The sequence below is a fragment of the Syngnathus typhle genome, linkage group LG4, assembly GCF_033458585.1.
Source record: "Syngnathus typhle isolate RoL2023-S1 ecotype Sweden linkage group LG4, RoL_Styp_1.0, whole genome shotgun sequence".
In the NCBI taxonomy this organism is placed as follows: domain Eukaryota; kingdom Metazoa; phylum Chordata; class Actinopteri; order Syngnathiformes; family Syngnathidae; genus Syngnathus; species Syngnathus typhle.
The window spans coordinates 9,804,779-9,825,019 of record NC_083741.1 but is presented as its reverse complement, the minus strand read 5'-3'; the positions used below and the strand labels follow the sequence as shown (position 1 = coordinate 9,825,019).

The following is a 20,241-nucleotide window of genomic DNA, read 5'->3' as shown; positions in this document are numbered from 1 at the left end:
TTCTTGTGTAATCACTCAGTTATGTGATTTCTTTTTTTAACACGGGCACTCTGACGCCTTTTTTTTTTTCTCCTTTCCATTTCTGCTGCTTCTATTTGATGCCATGAACGTACTAGGTTGGCCTGATTATGATTCATACAGATGTAATGATTTTTAAAAAGGTTCTCAGCAGTAGGTATAGTGTGATGTGTTGACGTTGTGACAGTGTTAGTAGGGACGGGTAAGAGTTGTCATATGCAGAAGTGGACTTTTAAAGCATCAAACAACCATAGGACCTGCACATTGTGGCTGATCAGTGATTCAGTGAAAAACAAAAATCAATGTTGTTTTGTTACTGAGGTCAGTCCAGCCATGTTGTCTTGATAGGCAGCCGCTCTCAGCCTCTCTCTCTCTCTCTCTCTCTCTCTCTCTCTCTCTCTCTCTCTCTCTCGCTCTCTCTCTCTCTCTCTCTCTCTCTCTCTCTCTCTCTCTCTCTCTCTATATATATATATATATATATATATATAAGGGGCAGTGTTTAGGGGCTCCCTCTAGTGGCCCACAAATGACTCACTGGCCCAGCACAGTTCTGTTGTATTTACTTTTTAAGTTCAATGCATTTGCATTTATCTTTAAGATTATTTCAAAATTTTTATTTAGGCCCAAATTTGATTTACCCTCTCTGTGTGTTACACTGGAATTGCATCATCACCGTGGGATAGTGGGCACGTAATTTCGATTTCTTTGTGTGTCTTGGCATGTGAAGAAATTGACAATAAAGCAGACTTTGACTTTGCTTAATTATGACTTGATGTATGTGTAATTTGAAGGTTTTCACATAAAATGTTGATGTTTCTGCTGGAAAATGGATCTGGGTTTTCATTCCAAAGCTTAAGTTTCTCACATTGTCAGCCCACACAAATGTTTCCTTTCTGGCTCTTTTCAAATTCCCACTCACGTTTCTTTGGACACTTTTTCGATCGGCCAGTAGTGACAGGTATCATTATATACAAATGTACAAGTTATTTCAGTGCCATTTGGTACTTTGCGACCATATCAAATTATTATTGAAAGATTTGTATTAGTACATAAACTTTAATGGCAAGCACTGGAAACTGCTGAGTATTTAATTTAATACAAATGTTTTATTGACACGTGTAAGGCGTACTTTGAAATAGTGAAATCATGACAACATAAACTGAGTATCTTTATATTTGCAAAATGACACTGAGAAACTCTGTAATGCATATATGAAGACTGAAAAGTGCATAATCTTGTTCCTTTTTGTTTTGTCCATACACACGTGACACTATACATAAATAGTTGCATTGTAAAATGACAAAATGAAGTATTTACATGATAATAGATTTTATACAATATATAATAAGCTTTATATTAAATCTTGGTGGATTATAACTGTGATCCAGGGTGGGTGCTATCTGTGAGTGTTAAGTAACACCTCGAGCCAGCACGGACAGGAAGTGATGAACTGTCTGGAGTAGCAGGGGCCCCATCCTTTAGCAAAACTAATACGAACACTGTGGGGGTCCCAGGGCCCCTCCTGGCTTTCAGGCTTCACGCCACGCTCGGCCATCCAGTCGGAGCTCTCATAGTCAAACATCTTGAGGGAGAAGCCCGGCATCAGCCTCTTCACGCTCAATCCTCGAGCGCTAAGGTCCAGAGTGGGCGAGTGGACGAACACTGGGTGCTGGCTGCGGTTGTACACCCACACGCCATCCGGCTCACGGCTCAGCACGATGCCATGGCCAATTTTACTGCGGATCTGTTGGACGCTGCTGCTGTTCCCTCCGTGGCCGGGGTACGCCGGAAGTCCAGATGTGCCTCGGTTGTCGTGACGACTGTGATTGGTGTGGAGTTGGCTGAGGCAGAGCCCCGTGCCCTGAGGTAGGTCATAGAAGATGCTGAGCGAGGCTTCGTAAGCTGGGTAAAGGCGGCCCACACGTGTGCGCTGTTCCCAGTAGGCAACACTGCACCAGTGAGAACGATGTCCGCTGGTGGTTGACGAGCCCAGGGAGCTACCGGTTACTGAAGATGAGAAAAGAAGAGGAGTAATCTGTATGTGTGGTTTACAACTGTCAATACAGACACAATTTTTTTTCAAAAATGTTCGAAATAATTTGTAGCGGCGGGGTGAGAATTCAAGACACTTGATTGGAGGGTCTGAGCAATCAAACAGTGGCACCATGAATGGTAATATTTGGCGATCATTTCATTGGTCTGAACTTCGACGATTAACAAGTCAGAGCTATCAGAAGACTATACTGTATTTACGATAGTTGGCTTCCTCCAGGGAAATCCTCCGACATGCCCCCTTCTCATCACTCCTTAACATCCTGCATTGGAGTGAAGGTGCAGGGCGGCAAAGACGAGAGGGGTGGGAAGCATTCAGCTCTCTGTCAACCTTGTGCAAGGCGGTGAACCCTTGACCCCCTCCACCCCCAAGCCCTCATGCTATCAGCTCACATTAACTCCCTCGCAGAGTGATGCCATTATTTTTCTCCAGAGACTCCACTGACACAGAGGATTTAAAGACCCATGTGTCCATGGCCCCATTCCTGTCATATTCCACAGGCGCACCCCGCTTTCTACCATCAGAAAACTAGCCCCTTTTTGAATTAACAAGCATTTGGGTGAAACATATCAAGATTAGGTGTGCTGTGTATGCAGCGGCCATTTTAATTGGGGGGGGGGGGCGTATTTATTTGGCAGGGAAGAGGAGGGCGATGTAGGAAGAGATAAAAGTCTGCTTGTCTGTGCAAAACACAAGCGCACACTACATGATGAGATAGCACGTCGCACATGCACGCGAAAATTGGCCTTAGTGGTTCAAACAAACTATTACCACGCACGCATACACACTCTCACATACACACAAGCACATGCACACAAAATTGCACGTCTCATTTGAGCCCCACGTGTATCATTAGTGAATTCCAGGCTGGCAACTCCTGCGGTCTGGAGGTTTTACAACACTCCAATCACACACGCACACATACACACAAGCACATACACGTGCACGCACCTGTAATAAGGCAACACAAACATGTATGCGGAAACACAGCTCGACTTTATGAGCCCGCGAGCATTTTTCCCCACAGTACACCAGGAGGAAGGCCGCAGATTTCAGTTCAAATGCCTTAACAAATCGACATGAAGAACACAGGGAAGAACTCTGCAGAACCAGAAGCTTTTTGGCGAGCTACAGGTTATGTTAGGTCAAATCAAGTCTATTTTTTTGTCCAAGTCGTGCATTCTCTAGAATAAGACTTGGTTTTATCATTGTGCTGTTAGCCTCAAAAATACTTTTTATTGCTTGGAACATGCATGCACCCATACCTTTTCAACCCTATAAAATATCCCTACAGAAAGCTATGAAACTTATCATTAGCCCTGTGTATGATGTATTGGGTATAAATGATTCACAAAATTGGCTGGAAAATAAACCAAGTCTAAATAATAAATCAATTTCATTTTTAAAAATGGTACAATTATTTTCCATTTCCAATTTCCCGGACAACCTGCAATACCTCCAGGGACCACGAGAGAGGCATGGACCACCAATCGACAATCCCTGATCTAAAAGATACAAATGCCATTTAGGCCCTAATTTTTTTCATGTCAATGAGTCACCAAAAACATTTTAGTCTGAACACGTGACATGGTCATTTGTGAGAGTGAACATTGGTTGTGTGTAGGCAAGTGGGAGTTGGTCCTAGCCAAAACAGCAAATGTCGGACCACATGCTAGATAGCAATGCTCCACTATGGCGTAAACCCAAGGGACATTACGTAAATTCAAAGCCACACATGGAGACAAAAGGAATTTCAGAAATGGTTTTGGATAAAAAACTCAGACAAGTAGTGGGTGTGAATGCGTGGTGTTTCCTGACAAAGCGACAGTGCCACCTACTGGCCTGGCATGCGTATGACATCAGCTGTTTTTCTAAACGTCGTTGAAAACAACACTTTTCGGTCGCCTGTAGTCGAGCTCTACAAAAAAACGGCAGCAAATAAGTGAAGAAATCAGTTCAACGTGTAATGAGGCACCACTTCTCAGAGAGTGCACCTTATCTAACTCACCATCCTAGTGTTTCAATAAAGAGTCTTGACTTTCAGTAATCTAAAGTTAAAAGCCATTTAAAAAGTTGTAGTGTAGTATATTGTGAAGTACGCTTAAGTTTTGCACTCTCAATAATTCATTTACTAGTTGTTTCCTAAAGGGGCGGGGGCAGGGGTTCTTTGCCCTCATCACTTTACAAGACTGATCTAGTTAATGTCTTATTCTTGTCTCTTGTCTTATGACAAGTATTTATGTCGATAAAACCTTACAAATATGTCATTGTGGAATAAAGCACAAATGGGGCTTGGAACCAGAACACAAAGGCGCAATTATATTTAAAATAATACCAATGGCGCCACTTATTCTGTGACGTCAGAAGAAAAACATAGACAAGATCAATCAGGAATGCGTGGCATGGTATGTCATGTTGAATGTTTCTGGCACGGACGGTTCTTAGTGTCATCGGGCTCAGCTTGGCTCCTATCCAACTCAAGGTATAATGTGCCAGTGTGAGAGCGAAGCAGCAGGGAGGAGCTTGGAGGAAACCGAGTTCTTCAATGGAATTTTTTAAAGACGGGTTAAAATGGGAGGTTATCAGTGTGTTTATGTTTGGGGCGACTAAGTGTGTGCCTGGGAGATTGTGCGTGCCTATACGCATTTTGTGGATGCGAGGGAGGGCTGGCTGCAATTACTGCGTCCTGCAAGCATTTAAGCCAGCCAACCTTTAACAGCCCTGTTTACCAATTAGATAAGTAACCTTTGTTGTTTCATTTCAAAAGCACTGTCTCTTAGTGCCAATCTCACTGTAAAACATTCTCCTTCGTACAGGAGTGTTTTAACATACTTTTTTTTTTTAGCTTCTTCTCTCGACCTGGAGCTTGTCACATACCTGCGGAATGTGTTACATGGTCACTGCATTCTACATGATCATTTTGTTATAGCGGCAGTATTTACAGAATGTTTTCATGTCAGGCCAGACAGTATAAAGAAAGACAATATCAAGCTACAGATAACGATCTTTCGATTTGGAGATAACAAAATCGGTTTTACCACCACACGCAATCAGGATATTATTCCTGCTTTTCATGCAACTTAAATGAACATTTCATTTCACAATTTAACAGTTTGAGGTGTTTTTAGAACATGTCTGTGAGCTACTTGATCAAAATAGCTTTGAAGAATTTTAATTCTTGTCTTGAAAAGCTTTTGGGGGTCTGGCCCTGTCCATGCAAGGGAACCAGCAGGTCTGGTTTTCATTACTGGAGCCTGAACTTTGCTGCTTGAGAGGGTTCAAGGGCTGCCAGTTGTCATCTCACCAGCAAGTGTATGCCTAACAGTGTGTGTGTGTGTGTGCATGCTGGTATGTGATTTCCTCTTTGGCAATGCTGGCAGGACTGGCTCTGGTGTGGCTGGCTTGCTTCTACTTGCAAATAGATCCTCAAGTGTGAGAAAAAGTGAGCGCCTGTAAAGATAACATGAGGTTTTTAACTCTTGTGACTTGCTAGCGACCAGTCCAGGGTGTATTCTGCCTCGTTCGAACAAATGTTGGTAATTTCGCAGCCATTCGCAAGCCGGCACATTTTTTTGGGCTGTTTGCGCTACTGTGCGTGTAAACACAGCCAACTACATCACTGCCAATCAAAGAGGGTCTTCTCATTTCCTATAATTTGGCGTGCTCACATCTCACATGGAGACAACTCTGTGGGGAACAGGATCACAGCAATCTGCGAGTGACCAGAACATCAGTGTCGCAGCAGACAACGTAAATGGTCTCCATGAATAAATCTGACTTAAATATGGCCGCAGACCTCATATACAGTATGTGCCCTGTCCTACCCCATAGCTACAAACTGTCATTTTAGGGTGAGTGACTTATTGAGATTTTTCTTTCCAGGCAAGACAATGAATGTTACACTACATGGATATGAAAACTGAATTACTGTCTCCTTTTAATTCACACATTTCCAGGTCACAGCAAGAGAGGCTTCCTGTTGCCAACCTCAACCTGCAGGGGAGCAGGAATACAGCAAGGAGAAACTGGCGAAGTCAAAGGGTGAAAAAAAAAACTCCGTGAAAAAGGGAACTGGAAACTGAAAGAGAGAGAGAACCTGCCAAGCATAACTAGCATCCATGGAAAAAATGAAGAGAGAAAGACTGTGAGAAAAAGAGGGAGTGAGGGAGACCCTTGTCTTTCATCCACTGCCAAGGATTAGATTCCCCTCCAGTTATTAGACTCTTCCACTGTGTTGAAAGAACTGGGTGGGGGTGGGGGCACAGGGGAAAAAAGGTCTCAACTACTGACTACTGTCAGCATGTTTTCTTTCAGAAGCCTTGAATTCCCTGAAAATCAGTGATCAACAGGAAATTCAGAGAAGAGCAATCCTGGCAACGAATGCTACTTTCTGTGTTTGGGACAACAAAAATCAAGTAGCGACTTTGAATCTAGCACGCCACAAATCCGGCTGGCGTCTTGACTATCTCTGCCATCAGAGGACTGTTATCGCCAGACATTGCCTTCACAGTCCACCACAATGAGGCTGTTGCTCACAAACACGCACACTGCTCCCTATGTTTCGATGCTGCAGTGTGGAAAATCCCATGCTTCTAGTTTAACAATATTAATATTCCATTTTTCCACAGCTTCCCAAATTCTTAGAATCTGAGAATGCCAGTAGAATTCCACAGATGTGTGACTCCAGAAGAATTCTTCCAGAGGAAAAGAGAAAGTGACCAGTTTCCTGCATTTCTCCGTGTCGGGCCAGGGAATTCTTCAGGTATGACATACGTCATTCATCCTGCTTGACTGGATGTCCAAACATTGTATCATCCACCAATAAGCTTTGCCTTGGCACAATATGTATGCTGGACCGAGTTACTGAGCCTTTACAGGGAATTCATTCAAGTACTTTGAAAAAGTTGTCATGGTACATTACACATTGCATGACAATTACAGCAATTTTCCTGACTTATTTCAAACCACTCTTTTTATTTGTTTTGTGTCAGAAAGTTGCTTATCACTCATCATTGGCACATTCGTCCTGCATGGGCAAATGTACCATTGGCTTTGTGGATTATCTTGGATAATTTCTATTATGTATACATAATAATTGGTGGGAGAGGTGATCACCGCGATTATAGTAACATGTTCACTTTGGGAGCTTGTGCGTGTATGTATGTGCATGGCCATTTGGACTTTTTGCGCTTTTGAGAGTCTCAGCTCTGCCATCCAAGATGGGCCCTAGGATACGTGTTGTGCTTAGTGCAGCATGGAGGCCTCAACCTTTCCAGCAATTCCGAGTAGGCTCTATTTTTGTGAACAGCGTAAATTCTGTGTGGTGTATCTCTGCGTGGAGATGCATTAGACCCGATGGTGGTTACTTCACCAAAGAGCAGGGAGCGGTATATCTGCAAGAGGGAGGGTCGCGCCGCTGTGGGAGTGGTCACAGTCGACTTCAGGCATGGCCAATAAAAGTAACTCCTTTGATTCTTTTTAAATGCGACACACTAGTCGCACGATAGTCTCCACATGGTAGAAGTACATCTGGGTTGTGAAATGGACACCGTCCTCAATCATTTGATTACCCAATGTGAGGATTTCAAAACAAAAAATGGCTCAAAGGGTTTGATGCCTAAAATATGTTGTTTGACCAGCTATCTAGCCTGTGCTGGAGTTATGTAGATATGGTCTGAGCAGGCCTAAGGTTTCAATAAACTTTCTGGCACCAAATTGTCACTTCGCCAGATGCATAGTCCAGATCCAGACACTTTGAGTCCCTTTGATTAAAAGTTAACAAAGGATTGAATCAGATCATCATATTGAAAAGCATTAACATAATGACTGACACAAATTCAGCGGTGTTATAATGAATGTTGCGGTAAACTGTATGATCTGATCATATCAATCAAGCTCTCGGTTAATCTTGTTGGATTTTCCGTAACAAACAGAGTTAGCGCAGTCCCAGTTCATGTGGTATACAGCACTTAAAAATCCTGCATGTGGTTGCATGTCTGAGGAAAATTCTCTTATGTAGCCTTGTAACCATAAATTCATATAGAGACATAAATCTGATGATGAATAAACTTGTGTAATCATTTTTTTATTCGAATGGGAATACGTTCAGGCAGCAAGTTAAAGAGTAAAAGTGGGGGGGCGGGGGTCTTATAGTTGACATGCGCCCTTCCAACACATTCCTGGACAAGCCCTCTTCCTTGACACTTCCTCCCCCGCTCAGCCAGTCGTGGAGGTCAAGTTGACAAGTGTCTCATTGGGTCTCACGTGGGCCAACTATATGGCCTTCACTCTTCAGAACGTAATTACACAAATTAGTCATGGAACACATCCACTTGTTCCACTATGAGGTAGAAATTCCGACGAATGGTTAATTAGGGGGTATTATCAAAGTATGAAATTCCAGCAGCAGAATATAATGTTTGCACAGTAAATTGTGTGAGCTTTGCATGATAAGTGAAATCACTTTTTAAAAGCTTTGGGCCTTTCTGATGCAATGATATTCATATCAAAACGAAAGCATGTTGCAATCCCAAATCCAAATTCGGGATATTAGATTCAACGTACTCAAGATCGTGTCTCTTCTGTGGCCTGTGAGATGACTCCGTGATGAAAGCGTAAATATTGCTGACTCGCACAAAAAGCCACCGCAGCTTGTGAAAACAAGGTGAGTGTTTGATGAAAACGTAAATATTGCTGACTCACAAAACGCCACCGCAGCTTGTGAAAACAAGGCGAGTGTTGCTTTTCCAAGATAAACACATTTTGAGTCATTCGGCATTGCATTGACAGTCACAGCGCAGGCTACGCTGTCCTACATTTCATCAAGTCAGAGCCTTTCAACATCTGCAAAGAATCTTTAAGTTCGGCGGCATGGCAGGATTCCATTAAAAGCCAAATTGCGAGTTGGCAGAAACTCTAAGGGAACAAAGGAAAGCCACAGCCAGTCCTGTAATTTAAACCTTATTTTAAACCATGAAGATCTGACAACATAGACTAAGGCAGCGCATTGGAAAGACACAGAGAATGACAGGAGAGCCAAAACTCAATCGAATTACATACGTGTGTTCAGTAAACACGAAAGCCAAGAGAAAACATAAAGCTGACAAAAACGCTGATGAGCAAGTAGTAAAACTGGAGGAAAACAGATAGCCTACCAATGCGTGACTCGGTGTGTTTAGAGGCTTGTGGTGAAAACGGGCCGCGATGGAAAATATTTGAGGAAATGGCAAACGGTTAATGGGCCAACCCTTGATGTAGAATTCCATAGCCTAATGGGTCTCAGTCAGGCATGAGAGTTCGGATCGTGAGCGTGCCAGCAAACAGGCCACTAAGACAACCCGTCCGGACTTGGGCAGACATACTGGTCACAGCACACTTTGGATGTCTAATGTTTGCACTATTTTTACATTGAGCCTAATAATATCTCGGGAATTGATTCTTCCTGGATTCTGCTCTGGAATCTAATTTAATATTCATTGTCTGACGTGGACTTGAGAAGAACAGAGCCCCAACAGAACGTTGACCGATGCTTGTCGTACAGCGTCGACGAACGTGGAACATTTTTATCCCGCAAGACCACTTTGACAACGCTCTCTAGAAACTGTCTCCCAAACTTCCGAGAATGTCGGCTCCTCTCTGTGTGTCTTAACTATTAGCGGTGATATGTTCAAACATGTATCAGATGTCACTCTCCAGAGTCATTCAGACCCCACCGGCCCCCTCTCCCGCCTCTTTTGCACCGAGACCCTACTCCCCCTCACCTTCCCAACATTCCTGGGCTGTGCCCCATCAGTCAAAGAGCCAATTCATGGGGTTAATGCTGCAGTGAGTGCAGACAGGGCTTAGAGACATGATTGTTTGGCTGATACCTTGCTCAACTTACAAAAAAAAAATATGATGGGCGGTGGCAGAGGGTTCGCTCCACCAGCCCCCTTATTTGTAGCGCCTTATTATGTTATTTGTTTATTTATTATTTATTCATCACTCTTATTTATTCATTGTTTGTGGCTTTTTGTGTTGTTTACTTGTATGTACTATATTGTGTACTATCTTGTCACCGTGGGATAGTGGGAACAAAAATTTTTTGTGTGTCTTGGCATGTGAAGAAATTGACAATAAAGCAAACTTTGACTTTGTTATTCCTTGTGTTTTGGTTGGGACAGCACATGGATAGCGGGACTTGTCTCTGTGCCGACGATACAAAAGCAACCTGTCATTTATTGTTGTTCGGGAAAATACGCTCATTTCATTTAGATGCCTTCAGCATTTGTTTTTGTGTTCATTTGTACATTTTTATCATTTGATTGGCCCGATTCACAAGGGAAGCAGAGCAAGGCTCACTTGGCGAATATAGCGAGTGTACCAGGTTATAAGTTTTGTTTTGCTCCGAGAGTCAGGTTTAACCCTAACCCTAAATTCTGGGAGTTTCCCGAACGGCCGGTCTATTTCTGGCTCAGTCGGACCCTAGCTACCTCCACCCCACGTCTACCCTTGCCCCTGTTGCCGATTACATTTAATTTTTATTATAGTTACACTGGTCAACAGCAGATTTTAATCAGACATGGCTTTGTGTGCCTGAATGTATTTTTTCTGCTGATTTATGCGGATATATATGATTTATGTTCATTAAATGTATTTACTTTTTTTCTATACCAACAGTTTTTTTAGATCTTTAATTTTATATTATATTTTTTATATTTATATTTTTGGTTTTTATTTTTGACCTTTAAAAGCTTGCACAATACAGATTTTACCATGCGTTGTAATTAATAGCTCTAACATTTCAGAAAAAAAAATCCATCCGTTGCTAAAGTTTACTTTCACCTAATCCAAACATATTACTAAGTCTATATTACTGAATGACATATCACTGTTATTATATTATTAACAAATTACTATTATCAATCATATAACCACGCAAGCACAGGGAAAACATGCAAACTCTACACAAGGTCGGCAAATTCGAATCTTTTGCTGTAAGACAGCCACTCTGAGTTAACCACTCTGCACTCTAATCATACATGACTAAAATCAATTAAACCATACGTACTATACTAATTTATACGCATGCATTCAATGATGAAAGGCAACAACCAACTTCCGTTCAACTCGTGTGGTCATGTGCGTGAGTGCATTTGTGTTTGTCCTGATGGAACCCCTATTTGAGCACACTGAAACGATCTTATCAGCAAGTCATGGCAGAAATTCCTCTGTCACAAACACACACGCACACACTCACACACTAAGAGTTGAATGCTAAAAATTGACAATATCACATGAGGAACCAAAATCTACTGAAGTTTCCTTTTGCTGTAGTTTAAAGAGAATATTAACTGATCAATTGATAAAAGAGGCGAGGTCAAAGTTATGTATGGACCACACCCTGCATGGTGCTTTTTAATTTTAAACCTCAAGCAAATAGGAGACACTAAATGTTTCATAAGCCGGCCTCTTCTTCGACAACATGTTTACCTTGCGGTGAGCAAACCACCTGTGTTGCCACTGGAGCATCTCAACAAAGTCTGAGATGGGAACAATGTGCAGATCTGTTTGTTTCTCGTGTGTACTGCATAAAAGTTCCAGCTTTGGGCTGCAGTCGCAGTGTGGTGGGTGCGGTGTGGGGGGCAGGGGAGCTGAGACCACACACATGCGTGCTCTCGCAGAAACGCGACACGGAGCATATCTGTAAGGAAATTTAGCGCTGCTTCATGTCGCCCAGCACAATCAGTTCACAGTATCCAAATGGCCACCTCAAGTGGAATCCCTCGCAAGCTTTTTGTCAAAAACTCTGTTTTTGTTTGTGTCATTCAGATCAGACTTTGTTAACACCTTAGAATCCAAGTTATAAAATGGTATGGAATAAAGTGAAGAAAAGAATCATGATTTTTAGGATCAGTTTGAAATCTGCAGGTTGACGTTTTTAGACTTCCTAAAGAGCCAGACAAAGCATTGATTATATTCTTTCACTTCCGGTAGATGTAAGACATCTAAACATTAACATAGTTCAAACAATCAATAAATAAAACCCTGATTGCTGCGAAACACTTGCACAAAGTCTTTAAGTACTCATAGTGAGGGATGATGATTTACTAAAAGCGACCTTCAAAATTCAAAACATGTCTAACGAGAATAATAGAGTCCGGGCCTACAACAAGGCCAATCCTAATTTGGAACATCAACTCATCACAGATATTCCTGACTAACTCCAAATGCAAAAATTAGGATTTAATGTTCTCATTTCTTTTTACACCTATTCAAATCTTAATACCATTGATTCTTGACTGTACCTAATGCATAACAACAATTACAATAGTTTACCATTGAAAACATCATTTCGATCAAAAAGCTTCACCACAACTCATTGCGTAATAACCAGAACCCAAACCAGAAAATGATTTGGGTAATCATTTGTATTAATAATTTAGGCAAGCTGTGGTATAAAAGTTCCATTGGGCATGTATTGAATGCGTCATCGTTATTGCAATAGATACATCTGAGTCATTTGTGATCCTCGGAGGAACTAGATTTGTAGTTGAGCTGAGAAAGTCGAGGCAATCTTGCTATGTACGTAGAACATTTGGCAGATCCCACTTTTGTACTTTACTATGACACTACTAGACATATCTGGTCTAAAATCCCATAAAAGCCACGAGCTATGCGTTGGGTGGGCTGCGAGGGTGTCAAATTGTCAATGACTTGAGGATCTCTCACAGCCCAGCAACAGGCGGCCTCCAACACTCATGACAACAAGCCAAGACAGTGATGAGTACATCAGCTGTACATCGGACATGTCTGGGATGCCGCGACGACACCGCACGGGCTTCTTCGGTGCCCGTTCATCCTTCAGCACCTTCCACAACGTTGTCCAGACAGGCGTGATCGAGTGGGTTTGCGGCCGTTTTTTTTTTTTTTTAATACTACGTGGACCTCTCTGGCCGACCCCAGCACTTAAACAAATAAAGCTCTAGTTTCATCATCTAGAGGGGGCTGTTTCCTGGCCAAGCGCAACCCTAAACTGCCCCTTTCCACATATACACACACAAATTCTACACCTAAGCCAGATCACAACCGCCAGGCTCCCCCGCCCCCAAAATACAAGTCTCTTTCCACTGCTCAATTGCCGAGAGGAATGAAGGGATTTGAGGGAAGAAAGAGGGGGATGGGCGCTTGGAGAGGCAAAGGGGATTGGGTGTATGCGTGGAGATCTTATTGCAACTTCATCCCAGTGAAATATTTGGCTGTGGTGGAGAGGAAAAGAGAGATGGGGAAAGGGAGAGTGGAAGGCTACTTTTGCAGCATCAGGGCAGTGAGAGACCTCAAACAAAGTCCCCCATGCCTCACTGACAATAGACGCTTTATGCTGCAGGCTTTGGGGTTATCTTAACAGCCTTCAAAAATGGGAAGGAAGGCACGACATTGCAACAGCGCAGCAACTTATCAATCTATGCAGATGTTCTGAGAGAGGGGTGGCGGGGTCATTTCAACATACGCACACAAATACGCACAATTACATTCCTACAATTTGGTTTGCTTGAGAGGTATACACCAGTACAATTTCACAGCCATGTACCACAGGAATGGACGGAGGACCAAAAGTGCCAAAATTAAATCGATCAATAAATAAACCATAAAATGTTTAACTAAAATGTCATTATTTAATTAAATTTTCCATGCCTTAATCAAATATTAAATTAAATGATAATAAATGAATACACCATTAAATAATAATTAAAAATCATAAAACACTGCAACACAGGACCATGAACATTTTATTGAAATAATCATTATAATTACCTATTGTTGGAAATTGTTAATTAATTAAATAACACAATGAATCATTTAATTCCATATTTAATGAATAAAAGAAACATTTAATTAATAGAACATCTAATTAATTATTTAATGCTGTATTCATTTTTTGTTTGATTTGTACAATTCTGTATTTAATTTATAAATGAAACATTTATTTAATTAATGACATTAAATATTTCATAGTGTATACTTCTATTTAATTTTAGCACTTTTGGTTGTCCATAGGAGTGGGAAAAACCCGAATATTTGCAATTAAAAAATACTGCAATGGACTATACCTGTATAGTCGGTCGGTCTGATGGGAGAGGGCGGAGTTTCAGTGTAAGACAATACAGAGTCTGGAAAATGTTGAAAAAAGGAAAGCATATTACACACTTGGATGAAAGTTTCCCCTTTTCCCATCAATTAAACAAATACAGCAAAGCCCTAATTTTACATGGTTCGATTCTACATGACTTTCTATCTAACGCAGTTTGGTCATGGGCCCCATTTCCTTTTTTGTCATAAATAAATTTTACTACTAACCTTAAAACATTTGGAACACAACACGCGACTACTACAGAGACAGCAATCGCTAAGGGCTGTTTGATCTTTATGACTTTGAGACATTGTAGCTTTCGCAAGGAAGCAAGCTGTAAAGCAAAAGGGCATTATGGGCTATTTTAAACATAGAAATCAAGAATGACTTTTGGGATTACTTTAAAGTCATGAACGTGTGCAATGATTTCAAGAACGTAACATTACACGTCAGAGTTTATGGACGTTCTCTGTTTCAGAGATCAAAAATGTCATTTTTATTTCAAATAATATTTCTTATTTACACACAGTCTAGTTCTTTTGCTATCGTTGGGTGAGCGTGGTTTTGCTGCAATAATACGATGTCTATTCGTTTTCTTCTCATTTTCAATAATATCGTATTCATTTTCACCTAAAACAATGTTACTTCCCAACCATAAACATCTTAGTATCATTAGTATCTTATTATGTACTCCCCTACTGCAATTACCCGATACACTCTTATGCATGGCTCAGTTTTTTCCTCCTTCCAAGACTTTCTATCTAAATTTTGGGGGGGATTCCCAAATTCTGGACCCCAAAGTCCTTGTAAAATTGAGGCTTAGCTGGTGACATTTCTCTGGTAAACAAAACAATACAGTGGAACCTTAAACACTCCTTTTGTTGCCAAAAATGATTTATGATGGTGACAGCCTTTTTGAATCTCCATGTGTTCATTCCAACCATTTTTATTGAACTTTGAACTAATATGAATCTTTTAGTTAACCAAACCAGAAATTACGTTGTTTGTTTTTCTTAAACTATCCATCTGTTTTCTATGGCCTACTGCTTTCACAGGTCAGTAGTTAGTACCCAGACTGTAGTTTGGTATCCTTTCAAAACACCCAGTGGAAACATGTGATTAAGCATCAGATTCATTTTTAGATAGACTTTATTTTTCAACATGTAATTTTACATCCAAGCCATGATGTCAACCACAGAAGAAAACGTGTCAGCCTGCAAGATGACGATGCCTGTCATTTACTGCTTTGTCGTGTGTCTGCTGCCAAACTCACCCAGTGGCTTGTGTTCATCCGATTGGGACACCGAGTATGGAGGAGGAGGTGACTCTGGAACAAAACACGGCAACGCTTTGAAAGTTTTAAATGATCTCTTATAACTTCTTTCAGTGTTGCTCATGTATGTTACTAAAATGATGATTCCTGCCATATCAAACAGCACAAGTCTTGCATTAGGCTCTCTCCCTTCAACATTTACACAGTGAAATGAAGCGCGCTGCTCCTTTAAGAGCAGAGCACAGGCAGTAATTGCAGAGTCCTCTGTCAGATACCCAGCGAGTCAGTCTGGCGCCAGCTCTATGCAAACTGTATATTATCGGCACTCCTTCACCTAAATAACAAGAGGACCTCCTTGTCAGAAGGAGACAGAAGGGGGGGAGGAGGGTCAGAACCTCGTTGCAACTTGAGAGCAGCCCTCAATCGGATCGTGTTGCAAGCAAGTTTTCTGGAGCAAATTTAAACAGTCTGTAAGAGTTGTGTTTGAATGTCTGGCAGGAATAAAAGTGCTTGACCAATAATTCAGCAAACTATTATTGTTGACTTCTGATTTCAAAACTAATAAGGCATCAATTTGTTGTGTATATGCAGACAGACAGACAGACAGACAGACAGACAGACAGACAGGCAGGCAGGCAGGCAGGCAGGCAGGCAGGCAGACAGACAGACAGACAGACAGACAGACAGACAGACAGACATTGGCTATTCACCTGGCCCACATAATCGACTGTAGTGGTAAGGGTTGCAGCACACCTTTCCACCGTCCCCCCCTTGGAAACTTTGGCAGTGGTGCAGAACTTTGAGCGGGGACGAGAGCGCCAGGTCGCTCCATCGGTACATCCGACCCAGGAGGTACTGAGGCGAGACGTGATGAGCCCCTAACCGAAACTCTGTGCTGGGGACCATGACGCACTCACTTGGCACCCCTCCTTTGGACTCCACAGCCTTCAGTAACAGGTCCAGACTTTGCTCCGGAAGTCTTTTGAGAAAAGCGTAGGCAATATTCACGATGTCACACTCGCAGGGGGCCCTGTTGTCTTTAGGGGGGCCTGAGTGGGGGCCCCGAGGTCTGCGATCCCACTCCCCAAACAAACAACACATCACCGTCGCGTCAGCCTCCTGTTCACTGCGAGAGCTTGTGCGTCCTGGATCGTCGTCAGCCTGCTCCCCTTCCTCTCTGTCCCCGGCTTCGCCCGCGGGGTCCTCCCCGGCGCGTGTCACCGGCCCCTGTTCTTTTCTGGGCAGCCCGGAGCCACATGGGCATCCTCCTTCAGCTCGGCCGCTTCCATCGCTCTGGGTGAGCGCACGGCTTCTCCACAGTCGCCGTACAAGCCCGGAGCGTCTCGACCTGAACATACGACAACCTAGACCGTCCCGGATGCGTCGCGTCGGTCTCGTCCGGCTCTCGGAGGGTCCCACATGGGTTTATTTAGACTAGGCGCCCGGGACGTGCGGATGGTGCACAGTGCGCCCAACATGCGCAGCCAGGGGTGGCCGTCCCCGGGCTCACACGCAACATTTGGGAGAGAAAGCGTTCACTTCGACATCACAGCTCCACGTGAAGCACGCACACCGCACACGTTGAAGATCTTGCGTCGAAACTCTATGGAACCTCAACTCATTCAACTCCACATCCCACGCACAGTCCTCGAACCATAGTTCCAAGAGCACTATCATCTGACAGTGTGGCGTTCGTGTCACACCTCCTGCGTTTCCTTTTCTTCGGCACCACAACAGCATCTAAAAAGTAACATGTGCAGGATTACATCCAAGAGCCTGCCAGGAGTTTGCCTCCTCCTTTGGAAATTGCGGCATCCACATAAAAGAAAACTTCCACTTCGATTTAGATCCCAAATCGACAGAAATCCCTTTATAATCCCGCTACAAAATCCGGAGATAAAGCACCACACTGAAGCTCTTTTTCAATGATAGCTTCCGTTCTTTGAAACTGAGTTGGAATCGTTCCTCTCCAGTCCCCCTGCAAGCAAGTCCTCCACAGGCACACACTCACACGCGCACTCAAACATGCGCAGGCATTGGAATGACGCGACGTCAGGTCGACTATTGGAAGGAGAGTCTTATTCCGCATGCATTTTCAGAATAAAAGACAACCTCCAAATCGCCCCGAGCAAAATTAGATTTTGGGCCCTTAGATCTGTCAGTTATATTTATTATTAATCATGAATTCTTACGACGTACCATTACAGTATAATGTACATTTAATATTTATATTTCATAATAGTGATAATAACAACAGTACTACTGCTGCTGCTACTACAAATAATAATAATAAAAATAAAAGGGGGGGGGGGCTATCAAGAGCGGCCTGCTGTTGCTCAATTGACATTCCAAATGTGCAAGAGCAACAACAAAAATTTCTTGGACCAGAGGTAGTGAAACGACAAATTTTGCAAACAAATAAAAATATGAATAGTTGTACTAAGTTCATTTTGTTTGACATGTTTCGGCTTGTGCAAGTGAAAAATATGAATAATTAGATCTTAAACTATGTAACAATGTACAAACGTTTTTGTAATAAAAAAATCAAATGAACAACCTCTAAGAAAAACATTTGACTTTATGGGCCTAGGACAAGTCTGACCCAAAGCAATTTCTAATTGTGCAAATTGATGGAGTTTTCTTTTTGTAGAAGCGCGTGGTAGGTGTTTGATTTAGGGAGTGAACACAGATGCATTGTTTACTGACAAATAGAAGCAGCAGCTTTCCTTAAGTTTAAATACTATATCGTGCAGGGCCAGCGCACTGTCTGGTGGAAGCGGACTCACTAGAGTCCTTGCAAGAGATTCGCATGCACAAAATAGATCTACATTTACAAAGAACTGCAAGACCTCCACTTCCAGATGAGGTAAATTTGACTTCTGTGAAGCAGACAATGTGACAACAATGTGTGACAACCTAAACCTGTGCCTGATTCAGTAGGGTGCTTTTAAAAACAAAACTCTAAAAAAATTAAAGGGTTAATAACACACAAAACATATTCAGATGTTTGTAAATCATCATTCAGCAATCAACAAATTACCAAACCTGTCACGGATCGGATGGAGCGGGGCGACCAAATGCAACTTGGACCAGGGTTTATTGGAGAACACAAACTAACAGACTCAGCAAACTAACATGACTTAACAAAACAAGAACTTGACTGACTGGGACGTGAAACAAGAAGACAGTAGGACATGACGACAACAAAACAGTACGACAGCAATGAACCGACGGGGGGTGAGGGGCAGACAGAATTTATATGCACGACAGGTAACAAAAGGTAGGTGAGAATGATCACACTTAATCATGGGCAAACAGGAGGGGAGGGGCGAGCACATAGGCACACGGACAGAAACTAAAACAATATGCACATAATAAACAAACCTGGGACGAGACGGGACAAAACCCATTACACTAATAATACAAATATGTATGAAAAACACTTCTAGGACATAAAAAAAATCAAATGAAATTGTACTGAAATAACTGAATTTGCATTTTGTTTCAATGACATGAATTTACATGTGCGCTGCTCAATCAAAACATCATACATAATGTCAATAGAGGAAATACATTCACCTCTGAATTAACTTGTAATGACCCAGTTGTAATACTTTTATTTTGAAGTCTCTCTCTCTCCCTCTCGCTCTAATTCCCATCATCATGTGCCAGTCTAGACGTTTAGGCGGCGGGGAGACGCACTGGCTGGTGGCGCAAAGGGTTTCAAGTTTCTCAACTCTTAAAAAGTCTTTACATCCTGCTTTGCTTTAAGGGGAAATAACATTGTGGTAATCGCTGGGACCAATTCAACTACAAAAAAACAAAATGCTGCTAAAATGTGTCCATCTAAGGTGACCAAAATATTAGAAATAGCTTTCAATAGCCTATGGTTAGTATTACATGTACATTATCATGTAGGGGAAAAATACTCTTGTGTACGTAGTACGTATTACACTCAAAAAATTGCTGAATCAATTTGGGTTATGCTATTGTTGATTCACAAACTACTCTCCAATTTCTTTAAAGAAAACCATTGAGCGTTGCAATGTTAAAAAATTCTGTTTAATAGTTCAAAACGAATTGGGTTTAAAGTTAAGACGCAACTGTATTGTATACAATGATACAATACATGTAAATCGATACAACTGAACAATACTTATATTTAAACTCTACAAAAAATGTACAGCACTGGATGTATTTTTTTCTAGGAGCGCCAATCTACTGTAAATGTTGGATAGTTTTGCAGCTTTTAAATGTTTTTCACTTTTATTTGTATCTAATTTGGTGATTTGCTTCCCCCCAAATGCTAATAGGGAGAACCTGGGTTTTCTCCTTCCCTTTAAATGTCATGAGGGATACGCCGACAGGTGGAGGGAAGAAGTGAGACAAAGGAATGGCAAGCATGCTTAAAAAGATGGTGATAATAATAATAATGCCTTCACCTTTCTGCAATGTTTAACACAGTTTGATGGATGCTGTTATGTATAAGAATAAATGATGATGACATCTACCACACATCTGTGATCACAATCTATCTGTGTCATTAAATTAATCAAAATCACATTACACTACCTGTGGCAATATTTTGAAATCAGAATACACACGTTTTTGCATTCTATGAATATATATAGAGCCCTCAATGTTGCAGGTCAGCGTGTGTGTCCTGTCGCCAACAGACTCCTCCAAATCTGCCTGAAGAGACGGGAGTCGTGTTGCAAGTGACTGACAGACCGTATCATTGAAGGAGCAAGCGAGGGGAGTCGTGTGCTTCACTGGGCACCTGTCCAA

At 42.0% G+C, this 20,241-nt stretch overlaps 1 protein-coding gene across 1 annotated transcript; it reads right to left on the bottom strand.

Moving 5' to 3' along the window:
• Positions 1 to 1,104: 1,104 nt before the first annotated feature.
• On the bottom strand, positions 1,105 to 17,504 carry LOC133152997 (mothers against decapentaplegic homolog 6-like). The gene is made up of 4 exons (XM_061277007.1): positions 16,164 to 17,504; positions 15,454 to 15,507; positions 14,161 to 14,220; positions 1,105 to 2,025 (listed from the first exon to the last, which is right to left on the bottom strand). The coding sequence occupies exons 1-4, from the start codon at positions 16,807 to 16,809 to the stop codon at positions 1,415 to 1,417; spliced, it is 1,371 nt and encodes a 456-aa protein (XP_061132991.1). The 5' UTR covers positions 16,810 to 17,504; the 3' UTR covers positions 1,105 to 1,414.
• Between the last annotated feature and the right edge of the window lie 2,737 nt (positions 17,505 to 20,241).